The sequence below is a fragment of the Typopeltis vanoorti genome, chromosome 14 (genome assembly GCF_054136105.1).
Source record: "Typopeltis vanoorti isolate ZY-2024b chromosome 14, IOZ_Tvanoo_1.0, whole genome shotgun sequence".
Lineage (NCBI taxonomy): Eukaryota > Metazoa > Arthropoda > Arachnida > Uropygi > Thelyphonidae > Typopeltis > Typopeltis vanoorti.
This window is the reverse complement of record NC_143562.1, coordinates 94,495,978-94,510,489: the sequence shown is the minus strand read 5'-3', so window position 1 is coordinate 94,510,489 and position 14,512 is coordinate 94,495,978. Positions and strand designations below refer to the sequence as shown.

Genomic DNA, 14,512 nt, shown 5'->3' with positions numbered 1-14,512 from the left:
GATGGAAAAAGCTTGTTTTTTATAATCTTGATGGTTAGAGCAAATAAAAAAAATAGTTAATATTATTATTCATGACATCTCCAAGGAGTCCATAGACTCATCACAGGAGGACACCTACAACTCTCCGTCTTCACTACTACACCGAACCTCTACTACCAATCATCTACATCTACTGCCCACCACCACCACAACTAGTATTTTTTGTCTGTAAATTGCATGTGTTCTGAAGGGCCAATTTGTCTGTATGTGGGATGAAAAACTCAAGTTTCCAGGATAAAAAACCCTGTAACCTCCATATGAGATCAGCTAACTCATCTTCGATTGAAAAAGTCCATATAAAGATTCCTCCTGTCATGACGAGAATCGAACTTAGGCCTTTTCTAATCTAAGAGCGCATTGTACCGTCGTTCTTCCAACTGCGCTACGCAGTTGGAAGAACGACGGTACAATTATTGATGTAAACGACGGTATAATATATTGATGTAAAGTATGAAAATGGATGGGAAATGGCTTTATTTGAATTTTTGAGTATAGCAGTAGAATTATTATTTTCTTGACCTCAGGGAGTCATAAGACTCACTGTCCAGGCAATATATTCCATGTTCCCACTTCTCTTCATGCAAAAAACCACTGCTTACCCTCTTACTCACTACTTCCTTTAACAATTTCCAATTAAGGCCATTGTCCTTATTCCTACAATCATTCTACCATATGAAAAATCTTCCCAGTATCAATCTGATAATAATCTTTCAATGGCTTAAATGTCTCAATTGTATCCGTCCTTCATCTTCTATCCACTAAATGCTGTAGTTTACATGGTTTCAGTCTATCCTCATAACCACCATTATACGTAGGCTGTTCAATAAGTTATAAGACTATATTTATAACTTATTATATATAAGGCTGTTTAATAAGTTATAAATATAACTACATATATAACTTATTAAAAAAAAGTTGGGACAAATGACGCGATGCATTTGTCCCAACGTTGTGACCAGTTCTTAAACACATGTGAAAGTCCGTTTTTTGAGAATTCTTTCAAAACCACCTCCACAGCTTTTACACATGCTTTGTTGCTTTCGAAATGGTGGCCTCTTAGTGGTTTCTTGAGCTGAGGAAACAGACAGAAATCGCACGGTGCGTGATCAGGACTGTATGGAGGGTGTGGTAGGATATCTATGTTGTTGTTCTGCAAAACGTCTACTACACAACCAGCAATATGTGGCCTTGCATTATCATGGTGCAATAAGAAGCCATTCTTCAGCAATGGACGCTTCCTTTTAACGTGCTGTACCATTGTCCTTAAAACATCCACTTACAATATTTCTGGGTTCTACAGCGTGTTGGTAAACAATGCCTTCATAGTCAAAAAACATTATGGTCATAACTTTACCAGCCGATTTTACAGTTTTTGCTTTCTTGGGGGTAGGCGAAGATGGATGCTTCCATTCACTGCTTTGTTGTTTCATTGTAGGGTCATAGTGATACAACCAAGCTTCATCTACTGTAATGATGCGTTTTAAGAAGTTGTCGCCTTCTTGTTCCAGTCTTTCTTTCCATTCTGTGCACACATCCACTCGATGCTGCATTTGCTCCGGTGTCAAGGGTTTGGGAATCCATCGGGCGCAAACATGTTTCAGTCCCAAATGTTCAGCCATGATTGAGTGAACACTTCCCACAGAAATATTCAGGACAACATGCAGCTGGCGTACTGTAATTCTGCGATCCTCCTTGATGATAATCGCTGCTGTGTTGATCATTGTCTCTGTGATGGATGTTGACGGTCTTCCCTCACGTTCAAGATCTTCCACATTTTGCCTTCCTTAAAAGTTTTATGCCAGCGAAAAATACTTGCCCTCAACATTGATTCATTGTGGAAAGCTTCGCGTGTCATGTTAAAAGCGTCCGATGCCGATTTTTGCAAACACACACAAAATTTAATCGCATAACGCTGTTCCAAGGATGCTTCCATTTCGACAACTGGTTGCGGCTCGTAGGCGCGCCGATACAAGCTTGCGTTTAGTCACGTGACACTCTGGCACATCAGCCCGTATACACCATCTATCACCCTCTTTTGTTAATACAGACAGCAACATTTCTTTATTCCACAGAAATTAATATTGTGATGAGTGATTTCGTGACAGTAAAATTAGTCTTATTACTCATTGAACAGCCCTCGTATATTCTGATATCATTTTCATTCTTCATCTGTGCACCCTATACACCAGATTAAAAAAACAAAAGCACCATTGACAAATCCATGTTGCCTGTATAAATAATATTGTCATCATCTGATTAATTCTTTATACAAGTTCTTACCAATTTCTGCAAAATCATAACAATCATATAAGAAATACAAACTAGCTGATAGTCAGATATGTCATTCTAACACCATTCTTACCCTTCTTCACTCTCTTGGAACTTATCCCATTATCAAGACTTTCTTTAAACACCCAGTTAATGGCAAAATTACAGCACATTATTATTATTATTATTACCCCAAGACCTCATGGAGTCAAAGACTCATCTGGGAGGTCCTTTTATTACCACACACATCATCATACCATGTCTTAAATGCACTCAAACTCCTTGCAGACACCACACTCTTAGGCAAGGCATTCCAATCATTCACAACTCTGCATGAAAAAAAAACTGCCTCTCACTCCCCTGCTCACACCCTCTTTATACAGTTTCCAGGGATGACCTCTGGTTCTCCCCTGATCTCCCACTATTCTCTGTAGAACTTCTCCACCATTGATCCTATAACAATCCCTTACCAACTTGTAGGTCTCTACCATATCTCCCCTTCTTCCTCCTGTCCACCAGACTCTACAAATTGCATCTTCTCAATCTTTTCTCATACTTGACATTCCAGAGGTCAGAAACTACCTTAGTCAGTCGCCTTTGGACCCTTTCCAACATCTCTTCATCCTTCTGAAAACCCAGTGACCAAATCTGGGCAATAGTCCATGTGTGGCCTAATCAAAGCCTTATACAATGGAACAAGAATCTCCCTACTTCTATACGTCAGTGTCCTCCACATCATTCCCAGAAGCCTTTGTGTTGTCTTCACAATTTTGGCGATGTGTCCCCTAAATTTTAGATCCTTATCCACTATCACCCCCAGATTACTTATTTCCTCTACCTCCAACAATATATTCTCACCAAGCATAAATTCTGCATCCCATCTTTGTTTTCCAAATTTTAAAACCTTACATTTTGCAGCAATGTTGCAAACATTGTTGCACATTCTCTTAAAACATATGGCAAAATTCTATCTAGTCCTCCTACCTTACTGACATTTAGCATTATCAATATTAGGAATACATCCTCCTCATTCACATCTAATGCTTTATCCTTCCTTATCCCTTTAGGAATAAAGCTTGCTTTACCAGGATGAAACACTACTAAACTGACTACTAAATAGCTCAACTATGTCATCTGCCTTGGTGACCTGAGTTTTATCTCCATCCAGCAGGTAATTTGCTCAAAATCACTTTTTGCTCCTACTGGCCACATGGTGAAAAAATTCTTAGGGATTCTCCTTGAATTGCAGTCTTCTATCATATTCTAATTTTCTCTCCCTACTATACTAGTCACTTTCCTAAGCCTTATATTCCTCATGCAACTGTTCTACACCTCTCACTTTATATGCCTTCCATAATCATTTTTCATTTGCAATTGCTGTTCAATTTATCTATTCATCCATTTCATTCCAAATCACTTCATCTTCTTTACTCAAGGTATACAATCTGTCATTGTCGTCAACAGTTTTCCTAAGCATCTCCCATACACAAGTGACTCTCTTACTTTAAATTCTTTTATCCACTGTACAGGTGCAAGCTGGTTTGTATGTCTATGATAGCTGCCTGCCTTATAATTCCACATAAATTATTCCTGCCTTGATAATGCTACATGCATATTGATCCTCTAAGTCAGGACTACATGATTACTCTCCCCAACTGGGGACAAGATGACATCTCAATCACAATCAGATCCTCTGATGCTATGACCAAGTCCCAGTTCAATGATCCTCATGTTTCCTGCTGCTACCTAAAACAGCTATCACTCAAGAAGTCCAAAAATTTAGTTCCCTTAGTGCTGCTTCCTCTTCTGCCCAGTTTGCTATATACTTGAAGTTTGCCACCCTCCAGTGATTACTCACTAAGCACTTACCAAATTAATATGCCTCAACATTTCCTGGTCCACAGCAACATTCCACTAAATATATCGTCCTGTAAGCTTTTATCTTGCCACATACTCTCAAAGCCATTAGTGTCATTTCCACTCATATGCTGCAAGAATTCATTTCTTGCAGCACACAATTCATTTCTTGTCACAACTAAGTTTTGCTCATACCAACAGTCTTTGGAGAGACTGAGTCAATCAACACTTCAAACTCATTCCCTTGATTCTTAATGCTTCTATCATTTGTATAAGAAAAATTAGTGCAATGACAGGATTCATATAGCTATTATTACTCCTCTCATATTCCACCTGGCTCTGCAATATAGTATACTCACTCTCTCTCTCTCTCTCTGTCATTTCTCAAGCCACTATTCCTGCATCAGGCCAGCCTTGCTTTGTTCCATCCTTGAAACTCTATTTTTTCTTCCTTAACACACTCAAATGCCTCTGTCCTTCAGTTCAAATACAATCCAGCTCCCTTCTATTCTCCAATGTACTCTGTGCATCTACATATTCTACCTTGTAATTTTCATAACTGACAGCATTCTTATGCACAGAATATACTTTCCACATCATCTCTTTCTTAAAATTCTCTTGCTTAATGTGATTGTGGATCCATTTCATTCTCACCCTGTTTATTCTTTGAATCCTAAGGACACATTCTGATATTGTACTACTGATGTATTTTTTAAATGCACTGCCAATATCTTTCACATCTAATAAATGATACCATTGGAAAGAACCTAGTATACTCCTCATTTGGTCATAATTTCCTGCTTTGTAGTTCAGCAAGTAATCTTTTTTTTGAATGGAGTATCCATAAACTTAGCCACTTCCCAAGTACAGCATGGTCATTCACATCATTAATTAAAACACCATGAGGAAGGGTGTTTAGTTAAAACTTTCATTAAATTGAGGAAGCTGTCTTTCAACAACCTAATAAATTCAGTTTCATTCTTCCCACAAGATCTCACCACTACCAAATCAATGTTTGATAATTATATTTGATGATGATTGCTTCTTTTGCACCAATTATGCTTATTTGGGAATGCATTTCATCATCGCTATCTGATCCCCTAGATCTGTAACAACACCTCACTATGTATTTCATCTTATTAGACTCACCGATACACTGAAAATTGTTACTAATATTTTAACTGTAGCTATCTACCCTAACTGAACTTAATCATCCAATTATCATTAGCAATGCTCCACCTCCTCTCCTACCCTTTTAAAAAAATATTGTACCCTTTATACTCAATATCAGTTAGTATTATTATTATTATTATTATTATTATTATTATTATTAAACAAGACCTCATGGAGTCAAAGACTCATCTAGGAGGTCCTTTTATCTCACACACATCTCATCATACCGGGTCTTAAACACATTCAAACTCCTTGCAGACACCACACTCTCAGGCAAGGCATTCCAATCATTCACAACTCTGCACGAAAAAAACCTGCCTCTCACTCCCCTACTCACACCCTCTTTATACAGTTTCCAGGGATGACCTCTGGTTCTCCCCTGATCTCCCACTATTCGCTGTAGAACTTCTCCACCATTGATCCTATAGCAACCCCTTACCAACTTGTAGGTCTCTATCATATCTCCCCTCTTCCTTCTCTCCACTAGTCTCTGCAAATTACATCTTTTCAATCTTTCCTCATACTCGACATTCCAGAGGTCAGAAACTACCTTAGTCAGTCGCCTTTGGACCCTTTCCAACATCTCCTCATCCTTCTGAAAACCAGGTGACCAAATCTGGGCACAATAGTCCATGTGTGGCCTAATCAAAGCCTTATACAATGGAACAAGAATCTCCCTACTTCTACACGTCAGTGTCCTCCTCATCATTCCCAGAAGTCTTTGTGTTGTCTTCACAATTTTGGCGATGTGACCCCTAAATTTTAGATCTTTATCCACTATCACTCCCAGATCTCTTATTTCCTCTACTTCCAACAATATATTCTTACCAAGCATAAATTCTGCATCCCATCTTTGTTTTCCAAATTTTAAAACCTTACATTTTGCAACATTGAACTCACACCCCCATTTGCTTGCCCAATCACTCAATTTATTCAAGTCTTCTTGCAAGGCCACAACATCTTCACTACTCTTTATGGTTCTTCCCAACTTTGCATCATCTGCAAACAACTGAATATCTCCATCCAAATCTTCGCCAATATCATTAATATACAAGTTAAATAGTAATGGCCCTAAAACAGATCCCTGAGGCACTCCACTAGTGACTTTCCTTTTCCTGGATATTGCACCCCCATACACAACTTGTTGATACCTATCAGATAGCCAGTCTCCAATCCAGTATATCTGCTTCTGATAGCCAGATCTCACTAATACCTATAATACGAGGCACCAGGGTGTTCATCAAGACAACAAACTTTATCTCTTTGTTTCTGATACTCCTGGTATTTGTATACAGACATGATATACTAGTTATATGCTTTTTTGTATATTCACTTGTGTAAAGTGCATGACCCACTTGGACAACTTATAGATCTCTATTCTTATCTAATGCCTGCTTATGCTGACAACTTTCCACTCACTTAATAAGTCTGAACCTAAAGAACATGCAATTGTTTTTCCCTCAATCATTTCCATGATAATGATGGGAAACGCACCTCATCACACCTCACAACACACTTTACATCACATGGTCACTCTTTCACACAAATTCTCACCATTCCTCCCATCATAATGTAGTTTCTCTGAATCTCTGGTTTAGGTCTCATACCAATTAATACTTTTTCCAGATTTCTGATATCAAATACATTAAAGTATATTGAGAGAACATTTTTAAAAAAGTTAACTTAAAAAACTTACCTTCTCTCATTAGGAAAATCCTACATATATATTTAAAAAAATCAAATTTCCTATAATTGCAATTAATACATTAACAGAATAGATAATTAAAAACAGTAATATATTACTTACTTGTGCCACTCAGCTCGACTAATATCTGACTGATTAAATCTTCTTTGATTATTTCGGCACCATTCTTCTGTGGTAAATATTTGTGGTGTAGCAGTATCCATTGCTTTATATCAAAACATCTTCATTAAAAACAAGATATAAATATGCTCAAATAAATGTTTTTGGTTCTATTTACAAAGCTAAAAGTTAAATTTCATAACAGAAACAGTATTATTATTATCATTATTATGGGTAAATCTATGGGGTCCTTAGGCCCATCAAAGTAGGCTCTAAACATTCTGCTAAGCACTATCCAACACTGGCATAATATCTATCGTATTCCTCATATTCTATCATATTCTGCAATGTCTATTACATCTATTCCAGTCATTCACCACTCTCCAAGCAAAAAATCTAGTCCTCACATCCCTCCTAACTACACTCTTGCTCAATTTCCAAGGATGACTCCTAGTTCTCCACCAAGAGACTTGTTTAGAAAAATTTCTAAAGAGGTCTGGTAGTGGATAATTACCCACCAGACCTGTTTGTATATTTCAATAATATTGTCCCTTTTCTGCCCGTCAAACAATTTCTGTAACCTACAAATACCTATCCTCATAAAGTGAATTCCATAGACTTGCTACCATTTGGGTCACTCACCTCTGGTTCCTCTCTAACTCCTACTCATCCCCGAGAAACCCAGATGACCAGATCTGTGCACAGTAGTCAAGATTGAGTGACTTACGAAGACCATATAAAGAAGAATAATCTGCTTACCTCTGTTCATCGGGGTGTTCCTCAGTAATCTGATGAGCTATTTTGTTCACTTTTGCAATATGTTCTCTAAGCTTCAACTCCATATCCACTAACACCTCCAAATTACTATTAGTTTTAGTATGAAATATCTGTACCTTAGTTATTAATTAAAAGTTATTACTGTGGACTTAGTGTTCTTTAATAATTATACTATGCCACAGGTACCCCTAAAAATAAGAATTAGCTATGCCCTTGACCTGATTATTTAATGCAAGTCTTGCAGTCTGGAAGGTTTCTAAGGAGTGGAAAGTGAAAAAAATTTGCCTTTTTTTTCCCCACTCCTTAGAAGTTTTCAATTATAGAATAGCCTGTATATCTGCAGTTATGGCCAAAATGTTGCAGAAACTGATTAGAAATAAAATACAGGATAGGGCAGATGGACATTAGATTCTCTATGATGGTCATCATGGGTGTGTGAAGGTCATGTCTTGTTTTAGCAATCTGCTTACCATTTATGATAAGGCGATGAATGTGTTGGATAAGGGAAATTCATATACAGTGAATTTCTTGAACTTTGCAAAAGGCATTTGAGAGCTTACCACATGATGGATTAGTGTATAAGCTGCAGACAATGGGATTGAATAATACATTGATTAGATAGATTGAAGATTGGCTTTATGAACGATACCAGCAAGTTGTGTGAAGGAGAAGTGTCTCAGAAAAGAAGGGCGAACAGTGGCATGTCCTTACTGTTTAATTTATTTGTTAATTAAGTGGATTTACTAGGGATCTTCAAATGTTTGTTGATGATGCAAAGTTAGGTAGAATTACCAGGAGTATTATTATTATTAAGAGAGACCTCCAGGGAGTCAGAGACTCATCAAGGGAAGCCACATACTACACACACAAGCTATCATACTTATTCTTGAATTCATTCACACTGCTTGCACTCACAACATCGAAAGCAATCCATTATAATCATGCACCACTCTCTGAGAGAAAAATCTATCCCTCACACCCTTCTTGGTGGCCTTCATTCTCAGATTACACGGATACCCTCTTGTCCTTTCCCCACCCTCCATAAATTGAAAAATTCCATCAGTTGAAATCCTGTATGACCCTTTCAGAAGTTTGTAATTCTCAATCATATCACCCCTCTTTCCCCTGTTTGCTATCTGTAGTCTACAAATTCTGAATCTGTCTTCATAATCAGTATTCCACAATCCTGATATCATTTCAGGATTGTACTCTTTAGAAAGAGTGCCTTTGTACTCTCTCTTATTAGAGAGAGGACCTTTGTACTCTCTCTAATAAATCAGAATCACAACAGAAACCAGGAGACCAGACCTGCATACAGTAGTCCAAGTAAGGTCTTATCAAGGCCTTGTAAAGAGGCAAAATAACATCCTTATCTTTACATGTGAATGTTCGTTTCAGCATTGCAATTATCTTTTGAGTTGTATTTGCAATCTTTGCCATATATCCCCTGAACTTCAACTTTCTATCTATTAACACTCCAAGATCCCTAGCCTCGTCAGTTTTTCCTCAGCCTAATCCCACCAATATAATATGACATTGGATATCTAATCATGCCAAAGTGAATGCCTTTACATTTACTCACATTGAACTGACACCCATTTTCCCCATGCCCATAATTCCATCCTATTCAAATCATTCTGCAAGTTCTGCATATCAGCAGCATTCCTGATTACTCTACCTATCTTTGCATCATCAGCAAATAGCTGCATGTCGCTTGTCAAATCATTCCCAATATCGTTAATGTACAGATTGAATTACAGTGGACCAAGCACTGATCCTCGTAGTACATCACTTGACCTTAAACATCACAGACTCAGATACCCCATATACCACTTTTTGATATCTATCAGTCAGCCATCCTCTTATCCATGCTAATATTGTATAACCTAAACTCATTTTTTCCAATTTATGCAACAGTTTATCATGCTGTATTCCATCAAAAGCCTTAGCAAAATCCAAAAAATATCATGGTATATCCATTCCACTTGTCTAATTCAATGGTAGCATTGTTACAAAATGTGAGCAAGTTGCTAAAACATGACCTTCCCTTAGTAAACCCATGTTGTTCATTGCAAAGTAGAGATTCACTGTCAACCCATTTCTGAATGCGAGTCCTAACCAATTTTTCCAAGATCTTCACCACCATCACTCCTGAAATACTAATTGGTCAATAGTTGAATACATCAGTCTTTGCACCACCCTTGTGCAATGGAATTACCATACATTCTTTCCATTCCTGTGGAATTTTCCCTGTTCTGAGACTTATATTAAACAGCCTGGTCAAGGGAATGGCCAGTTCAGCTGAACACTCTTTTAGCACACGTGCTGATATTCTATCAGTCCCTATTGCTGAATTCTTATTCAATTTGGGCAACAGCTAGTGAAGAGGTAACAGCGAGCTCAATGTTGCGTTCACCAGGTTGATAGCTTTTAACAAAATGGCCACTCATTAACTGAACAACCTCTTTTGCATCTGTAACCCTCACGCCATCTGGATTTATAAGAGTTATTCTTTCGTATTCATTCTTTCTTTCACTCGCAGCATATCAACAGAATTCTTGTGGGTTGTCTTTAGCATGCAGAGCCAGTTTCTTTTCATACTCAGACTTTGCTTTCTATACAACAGTTGTGACTATTCTAGCCTGCTGCTAATAATGTTCATAACAGATGTCATCCTTATGCAAATGGTATTTCTTCCACATCATCCTTTTTCTTACAAATCTCTTGCTTAATAAGATTACACATCCATTTGATTCCAACTCTATTTATTCTTCGAACTCTAGGGACACATTCTGATATTGCATCATTTAAGTATTATTTAAATGCTTCCCATGCACTGTCGATATTATTTCCATTCAGCAACTGATCCCATTCCACTGAACTCAGTATACTCCTCAGTTGGTCATAATTTCTTGCTTTGTAGATAATCATGTAACCTGTTCTTAATGGAACATTCATAAACTTAGTCACTTCCCAAGTAAGTACCCATGGTCACTGTCACCAACCAGAGGCAGAATAGTTATGTCTTTAACCGAAACGCTATCTGAACACTATAATCAAATCTAACACTCTCTGTTAGATTTGATTTCCTCGAATTCCTTCTGTCACATGCTGCATGAGGAAGTTGTCCGGCAACAGCTCAATAAATGCATTTTCTTTCTTCTCATGAGATTCTACTGCTACCCTATCAATATTTCGATAATTAAAGTCTCCCATTATGATTACTCTTTTCGTGCTCATCATTTCTATTTGGTGACATTTCTTCTTCACTAGCAACCGATCCACCAGGTCTGTAATAACACCCCACTACGTAATTGATCTTGTTAGATTCCACCTCACACCAGATGGCTTTAAACTCAGTGACACCCGAAATATTGTTAGTAGCAGTATTACTAAAATCATAGATCTCAACTCTAACTCGATTCAAGTCATCTGATATCATTAGCAGCACACCCCTCCCCGCCTATCCTCTCTATCCTTCCTAAAAATACTGTACTCTTGACACTCGATACCAGTAAGTAGGTCTGATTCTGATAGCCAAGTCTAACTAATGCCTACAATCTGAGGTCGCAACATATTGACTAAGGCAACAAGCTCTATCCCTTTGTTTTCGATACTCCTAGCATTCGTATACAGACATAACGTACCTGTTTGGTCTTTTGCATTGTCTTGTCTGCAGTCTGCCTGACACAGTTGGACAACTTGCCCATCTCTATTCTTCTCTATTACTGATGTTAATTCTCTGCAGGAAGATTTCAATAGATTTTTAGCTGAATCATATGAGTGGAGTTGTAGTTTTAATATTAATAAGTGCAAGGTGTTCCATTTATTAATATTAAATGCAGTGCAATATTCACTGTATTGGTTGAGCTGTGCTTCAGAAGTGAATTAGATTCAGGATATTGGGTTGATTGCAGACAGTAGACTAAAGTTATGAGGGCACGCTGCAAGTGTTGCAAAGACTGCATATTGTATTGCTGCTATGATAAAAAAATACTGACATTTAAGGATAAGGATGTGGTGGTATTGCTAATAATAATTAGCAATAATTTGTGGCCTGACCAATGCCTGGTCAGGCCACAAATGGACTACTGTGCTCAAATATGGTGAGCCATATTTGAGCACAATAGTTTCCATTGTGATGTTGAAACACTAGAGAGGGTCTAAAGATGAATGACCAAAGTGATTTCAGGACTCTGGAGTGTTAGTTATGCAGAGCAGTTGAGGGAATGTGAATTACCGAGTTTAGTAAATTGCAGGAAAATAAGAGATATGATAGAGATCTTCAAGTTGGTTAAGGAATTCTACCAGATTAATAAAAAAGGAATTATAAAAAGAGTGGATGGTAAGATGGGAAGAACAAGAGGCCATTGCTGGAATTTATGTAAAGATGTGATGAAGAAAAGTGTTAGGAGTATATTTTTTACATAGAGTGTTGCTGGTGAGTGGAACTCATTGCCAGAGTGCATTGTAAATGATTTCAAAGTTCAATATGATAGACATGTTGCTCGTTAAGTGAGCCTCTCACGATAAGCCCACTGATTCCATGGAGGCTACTGTAATAATAATAATAATATTGAGGAGGACAATGACAAGAGATAAAAAAGGAGATAGACCCATTGTATAAAGGTTTGATCTGACTACATTCAAATTTGTGCCCTCAGATCTGATCATCAAGATTCACAGGAAATGAAATTACCTTGGAGAATGTAAAGAGAATAATAAAAATTATATTATTATTATTACGTCACACCTCCAGGGAGTCCAAAGACTCATCGAGGAAGGACACCTACTCTACATCTCTCTGTCTCCACCACCACTCAATCCACCACCTACAACTAACTGCAACTACACTAATGCCATCTACTGCCACCACCATCACTAATATTTTCACAGACAATCACAAACAGCCATGCCAATGGCAGGATTTGAACCCGCATCCTTTTGGCTGGAGAGCAGATATGCTAACCACTCGGCCAAGCAGTCCATATCCATACTATACAGTGTTATGAGGATATATTGAGGACATGAAGACTACAGAGTTTGGTAGAAAGAAAACAAAGGAGGGAAGGGGAGATATGATTGTGAAATTTAAGCTGTTGAGGATTATGAGATTAACAGTGGAGAGTTTTTTATATGGTAGAATGAGGGGAAGGAACAAGGACATGATGCCATTCCTGGAAGTTACAAAAGAAAGTAGTGATTAAAAAGATGAGAAGTAAGTTTTTTGCATGGAGAGTGGTAGGAGCATGGAATTCATTGCCTGAGATAGTGGTGAAAGTGCAAATTGTAGATGAGTTTAAAGAGTAGTGTGATGAGTCTTCTGACTCCATGAGGGTTAAGAAAATATAATAATAACACAGAAAACAGTAGTAATAATGGTGGTGTATAAATATAAATTTGATTTAAACACAGCTATTGTAATATATTGTTGACTGGCCTATGGAAACAAGTAGACATTGTACCAAAAGTAATAACCATTGCGCAGTAATTAAAATAAGTTCACTAGAAGGCATGAAATCAGTTTATGTAATTTTTTACAAGGTGCAATGCATAAGCGCACTTCATATCCATATAATTTTTTTTTATAAAAATGCGAATAGAAAGCATAAAATTTGCTTTCGTATTTTGCATTACATAGCATTATGGTTGGCCTTACAAGTATTTTCTCTATTTCTGTGCTACATATCAAGAAGAGAAACTAACATTGACATTAGAAATTGATAAGGGGAGACTTAATCAGCGCCCTCCTTTATCTTATAAACTTTCATTAAGTTCCTCAAAGGAGTTTTCGTTAGGTCATTGCTGATTTGCATTTAGTGATCTGAGACTTACTGTAAATTCACTGCAATGCTTGTATAATAGCAAAGTATAGTATACAAAATTATATAGCAATTGCAAAATATATGTACTGTAAAATAAAAATATTCGGTATTTGGCATACCTAAATGTGTTTCATAGTCACTTAATATATTTACATATAGCCATATTTTTAGTTTCTGCGCATCGAAAGAATCAACTTTTGCATTCTGATATTCGGCTGCACGTTTGTATAATTTCGCAAAAGCTGATTCAAATTTCAATTAAGTAACACATTTAAATAAGAATTAGTTTTGACAGTAAACTGGAGTGAGTATACTTACAATACTTATTGTTTTAAATAATTAACTTTATAGTTGTTGTTTATTCTTGACAACATGGCACACACTAACACTATTTGAAATATGGTGTTGTCATAGCAACGTTTACAGTAGCCACTCCTGTTCTCCGTCTAGCGTCAAAACACTTAAGCGCAGCTATTTTCACATTATCTTATAACTGAGATGCTGGGAAACTCTTTGGATATGTCGTTTGCTTCCATAGTACTAGGCCACTCAAATAAAGACCGTTATGGATTAGATTCTAGTGACCAAACAGAGGAACTTTAATAAGAAATTCCGAGGCTATCTTCAGATCTTTGGCAGAGGTAAGTAGGAAAAAATGTAAACATAATTCGACTAAAATTTGCACTATTACAGACGATTATACAACTGTTACCAAATCTTTCTTTCTCTCTCTCGAACAGTCTTGCTTCATTGATAGTTTGAGCTCACT

General features: G+C 37.2%; 1 protein-coding gene across 2 annotated transcripts in view; it reads right to left on the bottom strand.

Annotated features, from left to right (window-relative positions):
* The window catches only part of LOC150099774 (tektin-4-like), a 74,374-nt gene extending 60,240 nt beyond the window's left edge, over positions 1 to 14,134 (bottom strand). The window contains exons 1-2 of one of the 2 annotated variants that reach the window (XM_090404238.1): positions 14,062 to 14,134; positions 7,145 to 7,247 (exon numbers count right to left, since the gene is read on the bottom strand). In XM_090404238.1, coding sequence (XP_090260364.1) covers positions 7,145 to 7,245 — 101 coding nt within the window. In that variant the 5' untranslated portion in view covers positions 7,246 to 7,247; positions 14,062 to 14,134. Of the gene's footprint in view, positions 1 to 7,144; positions 7,264 to 14,061 lie in introns of both variants that reach the window. The other variant, XM_090404237.1, reaches the window with a different exon arrangement.
* Positions 14,135 to 14,512: the final 378 nt, after the last annotated feature.